Genomic DNA, 22,206 nt, shown 5'->3' with positions numbered 1-22,206 from the left:
TTGTGATTGAGTTGTAGAAAACACTTGGAAAATGTTGTGTATTTCAGATTACCCTGCATTGTCTGAAGAATTATAGAAATTTAGCTAGAATAGTCCTGAAGGGACAAAATCATTTACATGAAAATGGTCATCTGCTCTAAAAGCTTTCCAAGCTTTTAAAGGGTTAATTCATTTTCTGTTCACTGCAGGCAGTGTTTATTAAGTTATTGCCCTATGCTTAGTTCTGTGGATTGTATTTGAATTTTCTATACTTGCTATGCAAACAACTGTTAGATTTAATAATTAACATTTCTATTAAATGTTATTGCTGTTAGAACTCAAACTGTGCTCTAGCTAATATTTAACATCTTTATGGTTGTTTTAAGCTTCTGGACCTCATCCTAATTTTTGTTTGTCTAAGTAAGGGCTTTTCAACAATATTCATTCATTCAATAAATATTTAATGGGCATCCCCTATGTGTTGGCCATTTTGTCTATTTAGAGCTGTTAGCAAATGTAACTATTTACTGATTTTCAGTCCTCAATGTGGCATGAAAGACGTGATAAATCTGAACGCAACCTACTTTTAAAAAGCAAATACATTTTCAAAGGCAAATACATTTGAAGACAAACTCATTTTCAAAGTGCACCCATTGAATTTCTAGATGGGGTCAGTGCTTAGAAATGAAGAATTACTTCGCATAGTGGGTAGTAAAATTCTGAATTTATAAAATTATGAGATTTCTTTCCCTCAGGTGTATCGTGTACAGTGAATGAGAAATCAGTTCAAAAAAGGTTTAGATAAATTGCAAATTGGTTAACATACATTTAATTTCTAAAAAGCATCACAGTGTTTGCGATTATATCTTAACCTTTCAGGCTGACAGCAAAGGGACTCTATTTCATATGTCCTTTGTCCACCTTCAACAGTTACATAATGGGACATAAGGCTCATGGATGTGACCCAATACCATAACATTGTGTTCCTTTGTGGAAGTATTTCATCATAGGAAAACACGATTAATAAGGCTCCTAAAGTTTAAATATTCTAATTATGCTAGGGAAGGCTTTTTTGTTTTTCTGTTTCTCATTTTTAGAGAGATACACTGCATCTCACAAAGTGGCAATGTTTTTGGCAATACGCATTGGCCTGATATGTAGAAAGTATTTCCTTACTATTTCGAGGTAATACCTATTAATATTTGTCCAGCTGGAATGGCGTATTTTTCCGTGGTTACATACTATAGGTAAAGGAATACTTTGTCGATTTCAAACACATGCAGTGACAGACCTTTTCTCTCCAAGAATAACTCAGCTGTCAAAATCAATGTGAGAATGAAATGTGCCACATGGTGTAGTTCCAATAAAATGTTATTATTTAAGTCCTATTTGATTTTATTTTTTGACCATTTATATGGCATAGTATAATTTCAAGGTCTTCAATCAATATTTGTTGTAGAGGAAGGGCACAGTGTTATTCAAAGCTTGTGCATATTTTAAATACCACATTCATTATTGCATTTAATTGATTTTGCTTTTCAAAGCCAGCCAAAAAGAAACAAAAAAACAAACAAACAAAAACCCAAACATTTCTTTTATAAAGGAAATTGGCTCCTGGCTCCTTGACACCCGCCCAGTTCTCTCCTTCTGGTGACAGAGAAGAGAAAATTCTCTTTTCATTGCTTATGTGGATAAATTCTTCCATCCCTATGTCAGAGGATGTGATAAGGCAAGAATCAGGCTGAATATTTAGCACTCACCCAGCTCTTCTTTGGATGCTGTTCTCACAATGAATCCAACTCTGATTTTTTCCATATTCACTCTGTGTTTCTCTTTTAAACTTGGGGCTACCCATCAAGTTTCCTAGAGTTGACTCAAAAGTATGGAAGCTAATAGAGCTATCTGTCTAATAGCCAGACATTGTTAGTGGCCGCAGCATATAGTGCTTTAGACCCTGAAGTCCTTGAAGACAAGGACTCCATTCCTGGGGCTGCATGGCACATAAGAGCCACCTAGTGAATAATTACTGCACAATGAATTAGTGGTGCATGATGAGGTAAGTAGCAGGGAAACATCACAACTTTGGCTCTAGAATCAAATCTTGAACATGATAGTCCTTTTAGCTTCCTAACTCATCTTACATTTTTCAGTATAATAAATAGCTAGTACGCATAAGTGGTATTGATGTTGTGCTCATTTGACTTAGTTTTAGATTACTTGGGAAAAAGACAGAAAATTGCTCTAATTTCTCTTTTTAATTTGTATCACCCAAGGATATAGTAGGAAGTGTGAAAAATAAAAAGGGGAAATGATTAAAGAAGTACATTCAACTACTACGAGGGAACCAGAATTTTATTATTTTTAAAAATCCATGCAAAAATATACCTGGAGTGAAATTAAACAAAGGGAATCTGTTAATATCTTTTAATGAATTTCCTAAATTAAATATCAATTTAGCAAAAGTAAATAACTGGATCTTGGTGTTAAACGCAATTTAAAATACATCTTCCTTTGCAAATATTCTTGCTCTTTTGGAAGTTAGGTAATCAATGCTGGTAATGTAGGTAGAATGGTAGGATTTTGATAATCTATAAAAGCCACTTAGCAGAGAAGTAATGATATTCTTAAATAAATCTGAACCTTACACAAATGTAATAGAAGATGAATCATTATGATTGCTGTAGAGTTCAAAACAAGCATGGAGAGCAAACTTGTAAATGCATATTTTTAAATGCTGGTGATCTTAAATGAGTTTCTCCTGAAAATCATATTAAATGAATCGGCAGATGATCCAATGATAACTTAAATGTATTGCATCTTTGTTTACTCATCCATACAGAAGACAAATTTCCTGCCAGGTTAGTAGATGACTCTTAACTAAGTGGTATTTGGTGTGAATTTTCCTACCTATGCAGATAGGACTATCACAACAAGTTAAAACCCATTTAAACAGAATCATCCAGTTGCTTAAATGGAACCATCAGCAATTTTTTTGAAGTTAATGGGATTATGTTGGTTTAGTTTTTTGCAATCATTGATAAGACAAAGAACACTTCGTGTGTAATGAAGTACTAAGTGCTGTCATTTCATTTTTTCCTTATGACTATATAAAGCATAAGACAGGCTTTTAAATTGATATAATATTTATTTTACTACATTCCACATGATAGGTTATACATTTTTAGATCTTTTTCCCCTGGCTAATATAGATAAATCTGGTCACTTTTAAACAAAACATGTTTAAACCAAGATATGTTATAATGATTTTATTCTAATGTTCAAAGAATTAATGTATATTAGCACTTTATCAGAATTTTAAATTCAGAAATCTATATTAACTGGACATATTTTTTATGTATTGCATTGTGAGTTTCAGGAAAATACAAACATGTGGAGAATACATATAAGGAAGTGATAAAGACCAAAATTCAAAACTAAATTTATCACAATTCAGTTCAAACCAACAAAATTATTTTTCATCTTTTAAAGACAACCTATCAACTAAAGGCTTGCATGGGAAGTTTTTCCCCTTCACCCTTGTTTAATCTAGCTACCTCACATGGCAAAAATAGGATTTTTTTTTTTTTTTTTTGCCATTTTAGAGTTTGGGAATAGATAGATGATAGATAGACAGACAGGCAGACAGACAGACAAACAAGCTTTGGGATATTTGGTTGTCAGATAAAGTTTTTCAAATGAAGGAAAGTAGCATTAGCTATAATATCTTCTTTGCAATTAAAGGTAAAGGCTGGGGAGGGGCAGATACAGAAAAAGAGAACTAATGACTCCTGCTTTCCCAATTCCTCTTGATTCATAGGTATAAAGTCTAAAAAGAAACAAGTAGGGCATAAGGGCTCAACAAAGAATTGGAAAGTCTGACGCATTAAGAACTGTTACTGCCAATCCTGTGCTACAGCCCTTTCTGCAATTTCCCCTGGCTTTGCTCACTCTCTGAAAAGACTCTCCCCTGTTCCCTCCCCTCCCTGCCCACCATCCTGTTCATTCCCTCCCCAGGAACCTCCACCCCCAGGCCACTTCCATGGTGGAGTGCCTGGTTGTATCCTGCAAATGCCAAGAGAGCTGACACCCATTTGGTATGGAAAAATAGAAAAATGGATTGCGTTGGACCACACATGAAAGGGAATTTAAACCACAAGAAGCCTATGTTCGGTTTTAGACTTCCTAGCGTTAGTTGTTTTATTGCCCATTCCCTTACTTTTCTACCTTTTAATTTCCTTCAGAGGAAGAAAATGTGGCAGAAAGAGCATCCCCTGAGCCAGAACTGCATCTCAGGCCCTACCAAATGGAAGTTGCCCAACCAGCCTTGGAGGGGAAAAATATCATTATATGCCTCCCTACAGGGAGTGGGAAAACCAGAGTGGCCGTTTACATTGCCAAGGATCACTTGGACAAGAAGAAAAAAGCATCTGAACCTGGAAAAGTTATAGTCCTTGTCAATAAGGTATTCAAATCGCACATAATACAACTGTGTTTATTTTCACTTTATTATTCTGGCGCATTTGTAAAATGACACTATAACAATGGATCGCGCGGATTTAGTGTAATTAAGAGTAATCTTTTATTTTACTTTATATCTTTGCTTTTACAGTTAAATGATGTCTAAGTTATTAGCTTTTAAAATGATTTTGCTTCATAAGACCAGAGCAAAGATCAAATAGCTGTTATTTAGGTATTAAGAATACATTTACCCAGATATTCTTTAAGGTTAACTGGCACTAATTTAAGTTATCACTGTAGGTGGACATGAATGACCTCAAAATATTACTGGAATCTAGGATCAAATATTGTCTTTTGAAGTCTCCTTAACTGTCGGCCCTTAGTTAAAGGTGGTAAATCCTCCTTATCCAGAATATGTATAATTTATGTGAAGATAAAGAGAAAATTAAGTGAATATCTGGCTGATCTAAATCAAGTTAAAAAGGAAAATAGATGACTAACTTTCAATAATTATACAAAGATGCTACTTGAAGTGTAACTGAGGTTTCCCTCTAGTAATTTATGTCCTGGGATATTTAAAGACCAATCTTCGTAAACAGGTATAATTCCCCTTTACGATAAAACAAAATCTAGTTTTTTGAGCTTTATTCAGATAAATGAGTTTATTAATTTATTAATTTGCATATTGAGTGGATTAATTTTTACTTTTATGGAGTAAAATTGAGTATACATTTCCATGGCCAAAATAGTCTTTTCTCTATTACTTACAATAACTCAGTTTTCATCATGACCCTTACCAAAAATATAGCAACAGACTATACAGCTTTCCTGTGTTTTTGGATTTCTGTTATGCTTAAAGTTTTAGTTGCAACCTGCTTTTCAGTACTGAAGTAACATACTCAGAATCTATGATCTGAGTAATTTCTATCATGTGGTTCCAAATGCATTCTATATACATCTACTAAGTCAAAAGATCTTTATGCTTAAATGACTATTATTAGAATACTTTTATTTCTTTTGTGACAATAGTGATACACCAGAATTTATTTGCCCATAGCTTTTCACGTAGTGTCTTTATTAAGGACATTATCTTTTGGAATAAAAGGAATCTAGCTTTGACTACTACTTCTACCTACCAGTAGTTTAACCTTGGACAAATTCCTAACTTCTCTCACTTTAGTTTCCTCATCTGTAAAGCGAACAAAATAATAGTACCCTATACAGCTGCTCTGAAATTTAAATTAGATAATCTGTCTAAAGCCTAGGAATGATTCAGTGAATATTAGTTTTTCTTCCCCTCCCTCTTCCTCACCTCCAAAACTTGGTAAATGGAACTTCTTAACTAGTTGAACAGGGTCTTAATGCCAGGTTTGGAGAAAAAAACAGAGTTAACTGGATTTGAAGATACTTCAGCTGGAGTTCTTGATACCATTTGAATATTCTACAGTTTAATTTCCTCAACCTCAGCCTCACCATCACCCTTCCTACAGGCTCTCCTTCCCTCTATATCTGTCTCTTTGTTAGTTACACCACCTCCTCCAAAGCATGAAGCCTCAACACCTAGGGTATATTTTTGATTCCCTTTTCTTATCAGGCCACAGGGTCATAAACTATTAGAGCTGAAAGAGAACTTCAAGATCTAGTGCTTATCCATTGCAGGGTGGTTCTCTCACCTCTGCTGAGTAAGCTGGAATATCCAGAAAGTTCCCATTTTAATAAGATAGCTTGATCCGTTCTTTGAATAACTGACTCAGAAGGAAAGCCCTAGCAAAATCTGTTTCTCTAGAATCCACACTCATTGGTTGGAGTTCTTTCCTCTGTGATTATACGCAGTAAGTATTAATTCTCCTGCCTTGTGACTGCCCTTCACATAGAGAAGGCAGAAATGTGGTTCCTGTGTCATTTTTCTTTTGATTCCCTGGTCCCTTTAACTCTTTTTCATATAACATGGTTTCCAGATTTTTCATCATCCTGAGTGCCCATCCTTTTTGAGACTTCTTAAAATACAGTGTCCAGAGTTGGGCAAAATACTACAGATACGGTCTTATCAGTGTAGACAGTAAGCCCATGTGACACGAAGCCATGAGCAGGTTTGCCTTTATCACCGGTGCCGGCACTCACAGACTCATCTGGAGTTTGCCATAAACTAAAAGCCTCAGTTTCTTTTTGTCCGAAAATCTGTTAGACTAGAAGCCTTTTAAGTTATTTTTGTGCAGTTAATTTTTTGAGCCTAAATGTAAATACCTAACATTCATTTCTTCATCTTCTGCATGTTGACTGATCATTGCAGGTCTCAGGGTTTTGTATGCACCTAATGTATCTCCTTCTTATAATGACTAATGACTCCCTCTCAGTGCTGTATGCTCATCACAAACCATTCATCTCATGCAACTAGGTGATTCTTATGAATCCACATTTACAGCCATGTTTGAATGTTAAATTATCCTCATTAATTATTCATATTCACTGCCCTGTTGTGTAGACATTTAAGGACGTAAGTCTAATTCATCATCTGCTTCTCTATTGTTTTTCCCTAAGAATTACCAGAAATCCCTCCACTGGTTCTTCCATATATGTCATAATTGTTTACTTTATTACCCTGTTTCTTTCCATTTTAAAGGCACATGAGCTTCAGTTCTTTTTGATTGAGTCAGGAAATCGCTAGTTCCGTATGTCAAATAAGCTTAGTTCTGTATTTGACCAAATAGATGGTATTATCACCCTTGATCTGGAAAAGAGAAATCCTGTCCCCTCTAACACCGTTTACTTTCATCTCCCTGCCTCCATGCTTTCCAAAGTTATCGCCTTCAAATGCAGGGAGAAATGAAAACACCACCTGTGTTCCCAGACTTTCTATTTCCTATCTAGGGCTTCAACATCACGAGAGATAAATCCCAGGTTCCTTCAGATGCTATAATACAGCCCCATATGATTCAGCAGAAGTGGGTAGCAGTTGGGTTTGATTAGTCTTGGCAGGCACTCTGTCACATCTCAGGAAAAGGCTCCAAGAGGACCACACACCTCCCAATTAGCCATGTCAGACTTGCATCTGGCTTTCTCTGTGTCCTTCAGTAGGAAGTCAATGCCACCCAGAGTGAGTATCAGGATTTCCAACACCTGCTACCTCCTGTGAAAACTTATTTTTGTTCTGTAGACCAGAAGATGCTTCTTCTTTGAAAGTTCTTGACTCATCCTTTACGGGCAGAACCCCAGGTCGCTTTGTCACCCCATGGTACAGAGATTCTTAAATCACTCAGCAGCATGAGGGTGTTTAAAGACAAATCAAAGGCGGATCCTGTCCTCAGGAATCTACAATCTAAGAAATTAGAGATGTGTATTAACAATATAATAATTAATATTGTATTGCACTTGGTGATACAATATTAATTATTTTTATCATACCTCATTAAATCCACACAGGTACTCTATGAGGTAGCCATAATTATCCTCATTTTACCCATCAGAAAACTGAGGCTCTGAGGCTTTAATTGGTCCATCAGGGATCATCCTGCCAATAAGTAGCAGAGCTGAAACTTGAATCCTTACCTTCTGAAGCCAACTGGCCTTCTTTTTTCACTCTACAGCTAGAATAAAAGGATTAGCAAAATATCAGGAAATTTTTATGAGTTATGAGTACCCAGAAAATGACAGCCTCTATTTCATTTAATTTTCACAACAACTCTACCGTAGGGCTAACATTATCCTCATTTTACTGATGTGGAAATTGAGATGATTCAGATGATTCAGTAACTTGTCCCAGGTCACATAATAAGCAGATGGCTGGAGTCATTTTCAGAGCTGACTTTCTTTCCTCTGGATCTTACTATCTCCTTCCATTAAGCTTAATTTCCATTCTCTTCTTCAGAATCTCTCTTACTTCCTCAGATCATTTCCCCTGTCTCATGTAAGTAGAATGAAAAGGCTAGTTCTAGAAAAATGTATCAGAAATGAGTTTGTGTAAGTGAGAGAAGAGCTGCGGTTCTCAAATTTTAAAGCCTTACTGTCGCATGAGAGGCTTCATATAAGCGCAGGTTTCAATGTTTTGTCCCCAGAGATGGTGCCTAGATTCAGTAGTTCTTTGGTGGGGCCCAGGAGTCTTCATTTTCCAAATCTCTCAAGTGATTTTGTGGCAGGTAGACCAGAGACTTTTACCTTGACAAAAACAAAAACAAATACTAATGGAAAGTTTCTCTTCTTAGTCTTTTCACCTTGTGTTATTTTCTTCCACTAACCAAACTTGGTTTTTGATTTTAGGTCCACACTGTTTCCTTAAAATTCATAGATTCCATTTTAACCCCTTCCCCCTCCACATTGACTCTTGGACAAGTTCATCATTTCTACTAAATAATGATACAAGACAGTGTTCTTTGTACACTGTTCTCAGCCAGGGGTATCAGCCAGCCCTCATTTTACACATAAGTAGGACTCACCTCAAGTAAAAAAGATGAATAACACATGTTCTGCAGACCAATAGAAAGATAACCATTGATCACATTATCTGGTAATCACATTATGCGGAATATAACGCTTATTCTTTGATGCTTGCCCTTGAAACTCTTCCTGCCAATTCCCTATTTGCCTCACTGTACATCCCTAGGCTTCCATGGTGTAAATTCTCCTAGCATATAACCTTCAAGATGGCCTGGTTATTCCTTTCCCTTGATCTAGGAGGTATTTTGAATGATGGGCAGTGCGTAACATTCAGGTATCAACTCAGCCACCTTCAGCAGATGCTATGACATATGGAGAGCCAGCTGAAAGGATTCTTTTTTTTTTTTAACTACCATGCAATAAATCTTTTATTAAAACTTTCACCAGGTTCGGCTGTTACTGAAACTGGTAATTTCTAAACTTAAATTGGGGCAGATGGCTATAATGCAGAGTGATGCCATCATTGGGCAGTATGAATGCAAGACTGAAGAATTAATAGCCACCCCTTAAACAGAGGACCAGATACAAGGTTGACACTTTCTGTATGTTGTAGTCAGAAAGAATGTGGCCATCTTCCAGCTCCTTGCCTGCAAGGATGAATCTTTGCTGGCTGGGGGTTGGGGGGCGGGGGTCCGGGTGCCTTCTTTGTCCTGGATGTTGGCATTCATGTTCTCTATGGTATCTATCACTGGGTTCCATATTCTGATCTCCAGATGGTCTTTCAGATCAGGGTCTTCAAAAGAGTGACATGTTGACCAGCTAGTGAATGCAACGATACTGTGAATTGCCAATTACACTGAGTAACCTCAATGCCAGCATACTCCCACTCAACAATGTCAGTCAAGTCTGAAAGATTTCCACTTATTTTGCCAAGCCTGTTTGCTTGTTTGTTCTTTCTCAGCCACCAAAGCCATTTTAGTGGTCTGCCCCTTCACTGCACATCTGCTCTCCTAAGCAATGTCTTACCTCCTCAGTTTTGGTTCTCTGCTGTCTTCAATTTTTTAGGCATATTGTCTCTGGCCCCATCCCAAAACAAACAGCAGGAATAAATCAACACTAAACACAACTCATAAGGTCCTATGAACTATAGTAAATTTAAAATATTCTGTGTGGTATTCACAACCCTTTATAGCTTGGCCCTGATCTATGAATTCAAAATTTATTTCTTATCCAGCCTTGGTTTTCATTTATCTCGTCATTGACTCATGGCCTACTTGATTAGAATTCCTTCTAAACCTTTCTTTTGAGCAGTCATTTGCTTCTGCCTCTTTGCTGTCACTTTGTATATATTTCTATGAGAGAATTATTATATTGTGTTTTAATAAGTTGTGCTTTTTTGTTGTTTAGTCTTAGTCTATGTGCTTAGCTAGACTGTTCCTTGAAGTTGTCAGCCATATCTTAAACATTTTGTGTCTCAGATACAATGTCTACACCTAATAGGCGTTCAGTAAATGCTTACTGACAAATTGGATAGGTCTTTATGCTTAATTAACTGATAATGTAAACACCTCTGATAATGCTTGACACATAGTAGGCCTTTGATCAATACTCCTTTTGCTTTGACCATGCTCTCTCTCTCTCTCTTTTTTTAATTTTGACATTTTTAAAGGTACCGCTAGTTGAACAGCTCTTCCGCAAAGAGTTTGAACCATTTTTGAAGAAATGGTATCATACTATTGGATTAAGTGGTGATACCCAATTGAAAATATCATTTCCAGAAGTTGTCAAAACCTATGATGTTATCATCAGTACAGCCCAGATCCTTGAAAACTCCCTTTTAAACTCAGAAATAGGAGAAGATGATGGTGTCCAGTTGTCAGGTTGGTTGAAGTGTTTGTATTTTGGTAAAAGAAGAATTAGTAGTAATATCAATGATAGTAACAGAGGCTGTATTTGTTAAACAGTCTTCAAAATGCTGATTTAAAAGAGTATCTCTGATTTAGATTGTCTTTCATTGCTTAAGTTTTCATTAAACTCTTCTACTTTCTTGGGGAAACGTACAAAGATTTTGGTATATTTTTAATTAGATCCCTTTATATACATAAGGATACATTATTAAATCAAGCATTCACTGGACTTTCTATTTACTTTTTATTTCTATGTACCAACAAGTTATTTTCATATGCTAATGGATACTGTTAGATCTGCCATGTTTCCGTAGAATAAAATACAGTCCTTTCTATTTGGGGGGAATGGGAAGAAAAAGTGAGAGAAAGGGGAAGAAGTATATATATTCATCATAATAATGATAATAATTAAATTCAATGTTAAAACAAGGCAAAATTATCTCTGTTTAAATGGTATGGTTCTCATTTGCATAAAAAAAAGCCTTCAGCCACTTAAAATTAAATGTGTTATTAAAGAACAAAAGTGTAATCCTGATTAATTTAAGTGTAATCCTGATTAATTTGGGAGAATATAGGCAGAGATTGAATTCTGTCCCATAACACTTTGTGCCTTTATAAACTTTCTGAAACGAATCTATTAAATAGGGGCAATATCTAACAGGAATAGTTTCATGATTAATATACATGGACCTCTGGATGTACAGGTTACTGGCATAGTCACATTGCCCTCTTAAAAAGAGGTCTGTGCCAGAATTCTGCTCGAGAAAAGACATCACCATGGCACCTCAGTTTACTAACTTAAAGGTACTTTTCTTCACTATACCTCGCTGGTATGGACAAATGAACCACTTGGATTTTCTTTTAAGACTTTTCCCTCATCGTTATTGATGAATGCCATCACACCAACAAAGAAGCAGTCTATAATAACATCATGAGGCGTTACTTGAAACAGAAGTTGAAAAACAATAAACTCAAGAAAGAATGCAAACCAGTGATTCCCCTACCTCAGATACTAGGACTGACAGCTTCACCAGGTGTTGGAGGAGCCAAAAGGCAAGCTGAAGCCAAAGAACATATTTTAAAAGTAAGCCATTATGTATATAACATAGTGTATATGTATATGTATATGTATATGTATATGTATATGTATATGTTATGTATAACAACAACAACAATAACAGCAACAACAAAAACCTAAAGCAAATGCCAGTGCTTCTTGGGCTTTTTGAGTAAGATTAGGTCCAAATGCCATGGAGTACATAACAGAAGGTATTTCATGATCATTGATTAAGTTAAATCAATGTGTTTTAGTTAAAATAAATATATTCAATCTTCTACAAAACAGTAATATGCCTTAATTGATTACTATGGCATATAAAAATGTCACAAAAATTATGGAGTGCAGATATAATAAATGAAAAATTGGGGCAAATGAAATACCTAATTTTAAATATCCACTCTTATTGCTAAACTTAATGATCCATTTGATATAGAAATAAGCAATCTATCTCTCTCAAAAAATAAATAAATGAACATTTTAAAACAAAAAATAAAATAAAAGGGGCACCTGGGTGGCTCAGTTGGTTAAGTATCTGATTCTTGATTTTGGCTCAGGTCATGATCTCACTGTCGGTGAGACTGGTAAGATCAAGCCCCACATCAGGCTGTGTGCTGACAGATTCTCTCTGTCCCTCCTTCTGTGCACACACGTGCACTCTCTCTCTCTGAAAAAGATAAATAAACATTTAGAAATATGCATAAGTGATGAAAGTTTCTAATTTTCACAATACTCCATGAGTTTAAAAATTGCATATTTTCTCTGTGCCTTTGTTGTTCTATGTGATTCTCAGATTCTGAGTAATTCAAATTAAATGGGAAAAGGGGGATACAAAAATCTCTGTTCGAAGTTGTACTACTTGTCAGCTGACCCCAAATGGTAACACCACATAAAGTACTATTGTTGATTTCAAATGTTAAATGAATTCAGAGAAACCCAAGGAGTATGTTGGTACTAAAGCAATTGCATTTATATTTTAAGTCCCTTACTTTAAGTTGGACTCAGTAAAATCACGTACAACAGACAGAGGCACAATTATTGGTTCCAAAATACAATTTATTATGGGATTAAGGATTAACATCAGTCTAGATTCAGGCACATCTAGTCTTCAACTGCTCCTAGCTTTACATTGTCCTTTTTATGGGTATAAGAGGGTGGTAATCTGATCCAGGGATGTCAAGATGGCCTTTAAAATGTCTCATATAATATGGTTATCTTATAACCATTCTCTGCTGATCTCTTTTATTTACTATACTGTTTCCATATCAGTTTTTCCAGCTGGCAAATGGAATTTAAGAAAGGAGAATAAATACACTTCTTTTCTGGAATTATCCGCCAACTGATTTAGAAGTTTCTTTTTAGTCTGTTGAGATAAATGTACTGGTTAATCAGATCCACAGTAAAGCAATACTAAAATGCTATATTTAGCAAGTCATGGTACTTATTTATTATATGAAAAAATAGTTCTACATTGAATCAATTGAAAAGGAAAACAAAATATTTGAATATTGAAAAAAATCTCTTTTCCAGATATGTGCCAATCTTGATGCATGTACCATTAAAACTGTGAAAGAAAATATAAATCAACTCAAAGGCCAAATAAAAGAGCCATGCAAAAAGTTTGCAATCGCAGATGACACCAGAGAAGTATGTGCTTAAAGTTTTATATTTATTAGATTAATAATACCATACTCAACTGAAACATGCAAAGGTTATTTTATACAAACCGAAGAATATTATCTTAAATTTTTAGCAAAATAACTTAGTTTTATTCTTTTGTATTATTAGATGATAAAGCACTGCTGTGAATTCTCTTGTCCATCCTTTTAGTTTACCAGTTTATATGAAGAGACGCCATGGGGATGAGAGTAGAGAGAGTTATATACAAGTAAACTAGAGAGATTACTATAGTTCATTTTATTCATTTAACTTTCTTGGTGAATTCCAGGACTAGTTTTCTGACATTTCACAGAACAATTTTGTTGCTACCAAATTGCAGTTGGTAATGATAATGGGAATCATTCCTAATTTGCACATTTACTTTCTTAAGAAAACACACGGTACACACAGTAGTAAAGAAGTAAAATATTTACTTTAATGGTTCCTTTGAAATGAGTATTTTTGCTGATTATAAAAACCAACTGAGTTGTTTTGGATATTATGATCAGTATGTTATGTCAATACTTTCATTTGTAAAATATAAAAAGCATGATAAATTTTAGCTCTATGTACTTGATAATAAGTGTAGTCATTGAAAAGCTATGTCATAGGATGTTAGGATTAAATGACATGAAATATGTATAATAGACAATATTGTGTTTGAAATGTCGTAGGCGCTAAACCAGTGTCAGTGACCAATCTCCATAGATTAATTTTGGTGGAAATTCTGAAGAAGACTACTATCTATTCCAGCTGAACTAGAACATTTGAATATACTTTATTTTCCTTCAGTTTTGTTACTTATTCCCTTTTACTTGATAAATTTACATGTATGTTTCTACTCATTATCATTGAAAAAAAAAAAACCCACGACATCCCTAGGATAAATTTTTAAAAGCTGCCATCTTACTTTTTAACTTAATTTGGGTATGCTTTTTATTGAAGTATAACAGACATACAGGAAAGTACAAATCCATAAATATACAGATTGCTGAATTGTTTTAAAATGAACACATCTGTATAGTCAAAATCTAGACAACATTTTCAACACCCAAAAAGCCCTTATTTCTCCTTCCAGTCACTCATCCCCCAAGGATAACTACTATCCTGACTTCTAACACCAAGATGGGTTTTGACAGATTTTTAACTTTATTTAAAGGAAATCATTTAGTATGCACTCTTCCGTTTTTTTTGTTTTTGTTTTTTAAACTCTCTTAACTTTTTCTTAAATTCATTAGAGGGGTACCTGGATGGCTCAGTGGGTTAGTGTCCAACTTTTGATTTTGGCTCAGGTCCTGATCCCAAGGTCATGGGATCGAGCCCCACATCAGGCTCCATGCTAGCTCGTGCTTAAGATTCTTTCTCTCTCTCTCTCTCTCTCTCTCTCTCTCTCTCTCTCTGTCTCTCTAAAATAAAATAATCCAGTTAGTTAACATACAGTGTTATATTAGTTTCAAGTGTACAATATAGTGACTCAACAATTCCATGCATCACCCAGTGCTCATCACAAGTCTCTCTTGACTTTTTATTTTGCTAGAAATCATACCAGTTCTTCAAATGGAAATGTTTCTTAAATTACATCACAGTCTCTAAATAATTGGGGTATTGCTTTAACTTACATATTTTAAAATTACTCTTAGCATTCAAATTTCTTATTATTCATTAGTTTTATCTTTGTAAAACTTTTAAAATGGGAATTCCAGTGGGGGTGCATGGTGTTGGTGTGTGTGTGGCTTAAGGGTGGGTTTCGGATAAGAAATAAATGTACGAGGAAGTGGTCAGAGATTAACTTGTTTCTTTGTCTCAACAAAGATTATGAACCAAATTTATTATAACATGGAAATTATGTTAACAAAGGTAATGTTATTTCTTTAACAACATAAACATGTAAGAATAAGTGTATAATTTATTTTTAGGATCCATTTAAAGATAAACTTGTAGAAATAATGACCAGGATTCAAAGTTTTTGTGAAATGAGTCCAATGTCAGATTTTGGAACTCAACCCTATGAACAATGGACCATTCAAATGGAAAAAAAAGGTAACTGGGTTTTTGACTTAACACTTCCATGTTTATGCTAAGATTTCAGATGATCTATCATATATTCTCAAGCAAGCTGAAAGCAAATGGAATATCAGATGGAATTTCTCTGAAGTAGTACACGGATGTGCATGTTCTAATCTCTTATCTACTGATGGAAAGAAGCTCCAATCTATCCATTTTTGTCTTCATTTCCAGAGTCTTTCACTTATTGTATGTTTAACACATTAAGATAAATATTAACGTTTCTGTCTCCAAATGCAAACTGAACTGAAATGTTTTCCATGCTATTCTTCTGAGTCAGCAAGAATCAAGTAGGTGTTCTTGCTGTAACAGAGCTCAGATAGCCAGTCCAGGGGTTGAAAGGCTTTAAGAGCTCAAGGTGCATTTTGGGCCTTAACTTGCCCATTTCAAAAACAAGTATCAAAGACATATTCAAGTCCACAGCACAATTTTAGGGGTGTGTTTTACCATTATTTCACTATATATAATGTGTTCTTTCACAGCTGCAAGAGAAGGAAATCGCAAAGACCGAGTTTGCGCAGAGCATTTGAGGAAGTACAATGAGGCCCTACAAATTAATGATACAATTCGAACGATTGATGCCTATAATCACCTGGAAGCTTTCTATAATGATGAAAAAGAAAAGAAGTTTGCAGTCCAAGAAGATGATAGCGATGAGAGTGGTGAGGAGGGTAACGATGATGGTAACGAAGATGAGGATGATGACAAGAAGCCTTTGAGAGTGGATAAGACAGATAGATTTCTCATGGATTTATTTATAGGTGAGAATCAATGTGACATTTATGGTGTATGCTCATGCATGTGCCTCTTTGGCATGAGCCCACTGCTTCTCAAAAGCTCCCCAAAAGGCCCTCTTTTAAAAAAAGTGTGTATTTATTTATTTATAGAGAGAGAAAGAGAGAGATACAGAGAGAGAGAGGGGATCCCAAGCAACCTCTGAGCTACTAGTGTAGAGCCTGATATGGGGCTCTATCCCAAGAATCTCAAGATCATGACCTGAGCTGAAACCAAGAGTCCAATGCTTAACCGACTAAGCCAGCCAGGCACCCTCCAAAAGGCCCTCTTAAAATAATCTTTCATTTTGAAAGAAGAAATCCCACCTATATCGGGGCCCCTTCTAATTGATGGGATCAGATTAGCCATTAATTGTGTAATCACGATCAGTCATTCAGCCACCTGGTTTTATTATCAACAAGACTGCAATACATTTATTTATTAAGCTAGCCTCATTGTTAGATATAGCACAAGATTAACTGTAGGTCAACTACGTATCTCAATATCTCATTACATAAAATCTCCCAGTGTAATTATTCACATATTTTATAATCAAACTAATTATTTTTTAAAGAAAACAATAGAATGTTGAAAAAGCTGGCTGAAAACCCAAAACATGAAAATGAGAAGCTGACCAAATTAAGAAACACCATAATGGAACAATACACAAGGACTGAGGAATCAGCCCGAGGAATAATTTTCACAAAAACACGACAGAGTGCATATGCCCTTTCCCAGTGGATTACTGAAAATAAAAAATTTGCTGAAGTTGGCGTCAAAGCCCATCATCTGATTGGAGCTGGACACAGCAGTGAGTTCAAGCCCATGACACAGGTGAAAACATCTCCTGTATTTCTTTCCTCATGTTGTTATTTCTCTTCCCAAATTCATTGTAGTCTTTTTCTTTTTTCATTTGTTCTCTTGACACCCCACAAATAATTTTGTGGGATGAAACACGTGTTCTTAAGATAAAATGTGAGTTTAATAGCAGTCTAATCTGTGGTATTTGATAAGCTGAACGTTGTGTTAGGAGTCACGTTTTTCACATACTTGGAGCAACTTTGGAAATCGAGTTTCCTTTGCAAAAATGATTGACATTTAAACTTAGTAACAAAATGCAAAACTGGTTACAATATCATATCGAGTGGAAAAATCAAATCCCCACCAAAGTATGTATATTATAATTAGAAAAATGTAGAATATGTTTGCATAGGATGAGATCTGTAAGGCAACTTGGAAAAATTAAGACATTTCGTGTGTTAAAAGATTTGGGACTATGAGTGATTTTCTTTTCCTTTTAAAGATTTGTTTTGTTTTGTTTTCATTTCATTATACTACTTATCATGTGCACAGTAAAAACCCATGGGAGATTAAAAAAAAGGCACTTGTAGACATTACAAGCATGGATTGTTAGGGTAAAATGTTCTTCTGAAGTCATATTGACTTTGAGTCTTGAGGGACAAGAGGAGCCTTGAATTCTGTTATGGTCATCATCATTCAGTCCAATGGAGCAAATTATCTGTTTTATTGTTTGCTGAAAAAAAAAATAGTTCTTGAAATTTTACATGATAATGCTCGATATACTCACTACATATACTCAGTTAAAGCTCCCTCTAAAATTTATGCCAGAGAAAGAAAGAACTGTTTTCCTTGGGTAAGGAGCTTACTTCCTCCTTTGTGATGAGAACTAGTTTTCTTAATGTGTTTCCCTTTTGCCTTACCTTTCCAGAAGCTCACAGGTAAAACTCAAGTTCAGTCCCACAGCCTCTGGGTTAATGCTTACAAGTAATACATCTGTATCCTTTTACTCCTGTTTTTAAGTTTCTATTATACTAGCTTTCGTATTATGACTTCAGGTAAATGTGGCCTCAGCTCCTCTTTGAAAAGAGGTGAGGTATAAAAGGAAAGTATGTTATCAAGCTACTTTTTGGTCCTAAGTCATTTCAGATTTGGGGGCTACATACCAAATTACCTTCCTTACATCCCACATCCTCCCCTTGTAAACAGAGTTGGCCTTACTCCTTGGGAGAGGGAGTTGGCCTCTACTCTTTCAGGGTTTGATGCTGTGTCTGAAATTCTCATTATTAAAGTACTCTTGAATAGCAGAGACATCTTCTGCTAAAATCCAAAGACATGTAAGCCTTTATCAGTGGACATGAGTGCCAGAGGGAGAAATTATCAGTGAAGACTGGAGAGGGGCTTTTTCTGCACAATGCTTTAGCATTTAGGAGTCAAATAAAGACACACTGCCTCTAAGAAGAGAAGGAAGGGGATAGGGAAACCCACTGCTGGTGTGACATGTTATTTTTGTTTAATGTTTGGGGATAAAAGACAGCATAAACATGCACCAGAGGCAGACTGGACCAACAGCTTTGATAAGAGTAGTTGTGGCAGTAAAACCACCGTGGCCATATGGGGCTGGGTTTATGTTCACCTGCCCCTCCTATGCAAGGGCCAGTGTGCATGTTTTCTTTCTTTCTTTTTTTCTTTTTAAGTTTATTTATCTATTTTTGAGGGGGGGAGGGTCTGAGAGAGAGAGAGAGAGAGAGAGAGAGAGCCTGACATGGGGCTTGAACTCACAGACCATGAGATCATGACCTGAACTGAAATCAAGAGTTGGATGCTTAACCCAGGAGCCCCTATTTCTTATGCTAAGAAATTAATATACTCAAAAACTCAAAATTCAGAGTTTTTTCATTTAATTATAGTTTTAATATTATGTTTTAATAACTTATTATTTCATTTTTATTTAATCTTCTCTTTGAACAGATAACATATTCACATCTTTCAGAATTAATAAGGTTCAGGGCACAAGACTCCTCTCCGGTATTCTGGCTCCCTCGCTGGAGGCAGCCAATATTTTCAATTTTTCACATATCCTTCCAGAAATATTCTATAGGTTTCATGCTCGAGTGACTCTTTAAGTGACCAAATGTGGCATAGACTGTATTATTTTCTCTGTGACTCAAAATTCAACAATCTTTAAAAGTGTCACTGCATCTTATTTTCTGAATACTAAAGATTCTGAAGTTAACATAGTAAAGAGCAAAGCCCACTCTAGTTTCTCATTGCCCTATCCTCTCCTCAACTGAAAGCATCCCCTTTTTCCTCCCTCCCAAGTTACCCATCAATTTATTTCCTTGGCAAAAATGATGGTCTTCCCACTTCCAGACTGGATGATGGAAATATTTTTATTATTGTGTGGTAATCCCAGATTGGAAATCAAATGTTGTCTTACCATCATGTCTTTGTTCAATGCCAAAAACAGATGGCAGTGAATCCGTGTATGAGCTAATCCTTTGATTTGCACTGACCAGTTGCAATTTATTATTTCTTCTGCTAATTAGAAGATTATAATGTGTTTAGCATCACAAAATTTAATTTATTAAAATGTTTCTACAGAATGAACAAAAAGAAGTCATTAGTAAATTCCGCACTGGAAAAATAAATCTGCTTATCGCTACCACAGTGGCAGAAGAAGGTCTGGATATTAAAGAATGTAATATTGTTATCCGTTATGGTCTCGTCACTAATGAAATAGCCATGGTCCAGGTACACTTAATACCTCTAATATGTTAAATTTTTATTTTGTGTTATTACTTTAATTGTTTTAGCAGAACAGCACAGTTTTAAAAATATATCTATTCTTCTAAAAGAGAAATCGGTTCTTATTGTATACAAATACCAAATCATTATATTGCACACCTGAGACGAATACAATGTTATATGTCAATTATACCTCAATTCAAAAAAAAAAATCTTGAAGAGCTGAATACTCCTGTTTTTGATCCGTATGACAATCAGATAACTGTTGTATTTTTGTTGTTATTTTTACTTTTATTTTTAATGTTTATTTTTTGAGAGAGAGAGGGAGGGAGGGAAAGAGAGAGAGAGAGAGAGAGAGAGAGAGAGAGAGAGACGGAGCACAAGCAGGAGAGAGGCAGAGAGAGAGGGAGACGCAGGATCCCAAGCAGGCTTCAGGCTCTGAGCTGTCAGCACAGAGCTCGACTCAGAGCTCCCAACTCATAGACTGAGATCAACCTAAGCTGAAGTTGGACGCTTAACTGACTGAGCCACCCAGGCATCCCAACTGTTGCATTTTTAAACAACTCTTCTTTGGTTGTTATTTCTGTGTCCCAAGACTCTTCAGAAACATGACACCGGCCCCGCCCCATCTGTAAGAGTCAAAAGAGGCCTCTTCATTCCTAGGATGTCTGAGAGCTCCCAGCTGGACTAGGTATCTGAAGTGCAGTGGTCTTAAAAATGTCTGACAAAGCAATATGCACAAACCTTAAGGATCCCTACCATTTCTGCATTCTCCTCCCAATTCTTACAGTTTTTCTGTATGTTTTGAATTTTTCATCATAAAATGTTGAGGGAGGCAAAGTTACACATGCAAAACAAAAGTGAAATGTCCTAATTTTCTCTTATCTTTTACCCACACGATTTTAACGATATAATTGTTACCTTTCATTTGCATATATAATACTCTTCCTATAAAATTAACTTAAAATCTTTTTTAAATACACTGAATTGTATCCCTGCATGGGAGACAAGTCAGGAAGACTAAGATAACCAGACAACCATCAAATTAGCAAGTAATTGAATTTCAAGAGTTAATTTGTTGGTGGCTTGTAACACTGAATGCATTTTTCATACAGATATTATAGCTGGTAGTTAGGTTCCTGGGCCAGGCCACAACATTGTCTGTTACTCAAAATGTACCTAAATATTACTTTCTAAAGAGGACTACAGAAATTTACCACCATGTTGAGCCTGTTTTCATGGGGAAATGTGCTCAAAATCCAACATAGATACCAGGAGCAGAAACTGCATTTTCAATAGTCCTGCTGTCAAGGTCAGAGATGCCCCTTCTTTCCATCTATCCCTCCTACCAGGCCGGAGTGCCATTCCAGTCTAAATCAATGGTGCCAGTTCCCAGGGTCGAGAGGAAGATCCTGGGAACAAAAAAGTGGACAGAATGGTTTTGTGCAGTTGAGGGTTTTGAGGGTTGGTGTGGTGACCTAACCATCATCGCTCTAGAACATTGTTTCTGCATTAAAGCACATTTTGAATTTCAAATAACTGATTATCAAAAAATGGGTAACAGCTAACTTTACTGAGAATAAAGAAATTACTTGAAGGCTGGCACACTGAGCAATGAATACCATTCCAGACCAAAGATGAGAGTGTGGACAGAAGGCATAGCCATTCGTTTATTTGATTTCTTTATGTTCTCAGGCCCGAGGTCGAGCCAGAGCTGATGAGAGTACCTACGTCCTGGTTGCCCACAGTGGTTCAGGAGTTATTGAACGTGAGATAGTTAATGATTTCCGAGAGAAAATGATGTATAAAGCTATAGACCATGTTCAAAATATGAACCCAGAGGAGTATGCTCATAAGGTATTGTTTTTGGACCTCTCCGAATTTATTTTTCACTTTAAAGTGGCTGCATGTGGTTGCCATTGATAGCTTTGTGGCTAAGTCTCAAGACAGAAATTGTGCTTGAATTTTAAGTTCCAGTTGGATGAGCTGTACTTAGTCCAGATTCACATACAAAAAGAATCAAGATCCATCATGAGCAGAAATTGTCAGGCCACAGTTCCAGTAAAACCAACCATAAATTTTGATGATGTAAATTTAATCTGCCCTTGTTTAGAAAGATTAGTGCAGTTCACCCATTCAAGCCAACCTGGTAATTTTGGTTTCGTTGAATCAGTACAGACACAAATTTTCATTGTAGAAGTATTTATGAAGTGCCTACTCTGTGCCAGGCAATGTTCTAGAAAGAGAGAGCATGGTAGCAAACAGCACAGACCGGTCTCTGCCACGTGAAGCTTATACTCTAGAGTATACGTAGTGAGAGTTGAAGAGGAGAAACAAGAAACAAAAATGAAGCAAGAAATATATCACATAAGGGTAAATTCTAGAGAATTA

General features: G+C 35.8%; 1 protein-coding gene across 2 annotated transcripts in view; it reads left to right on the top strand.

Annotated features, from left to right (window-relative positions):
• Positions 1-22,206, top strand: part of IFIH1 (interferon induced with helicase C domain 1) — a 56,199-nt gene that overhangs the window by 28,129 nt on the left and 5,864 nt on the right. Inside the window, exons 5-13 of one of the 2 annotated variants that reach the window (XM_030326887.2) lie at positions 4,221-4,441; positions 10,478-10,688; positions 11,582-11,799; positions 13,303-13,419; positions 15,348-15,471; positions 15,978-16,256; positions 16,844-17,103; positions 19,672-19,821; positions 21,511-21,672. In XM_030326887.2, the coding sequence (XP_030182747.1) occupies positions 4,221-4,441; positions 10,478-10,688; positions 11,582-11,799; positions 13,303-13,419; positions 15,348-15,471; positions 15,978-16,256; positions 16,844-17,103; positions 19,672-19,821; positions 21,511-21,672 (1,742 nt within the window). The remainder of the gene's footprint in view (positions 1-4,220; positions 4,442-10,477; positions 10,689-11,581; positions 11,800-13,302; positions 13,420-15,347; positions 15,472-15,977; positions 16,257-16,843; positions 17,104-19,671; positions 19,822-21,510; positions 21,673-22,206) is intronic. The other variant, XM_030326888.2, reaches the window with a different exon arrangement.

The sequence above is a fragment of the Lynx canadensis genome, chromosome C1, assembly GCF_007474595.2.
Source record: "Lynx canadensis isolate LIC74 chromosome C1, mLynCan4.pri.v2, whole genome shotgun sequence".
In the NCBI taxonomy this organism is placed as follows: domain Eukaryota; kingdom Metazoa; phylum Chordata; class Mammalia; order Carnivora; family Felidae; genus Lynx; species Lynx canadensis.
Note: the sequence above shows the minus strand (reverse complement) of the source record. Positions and strands in the feature narration are given on the sequence as shown.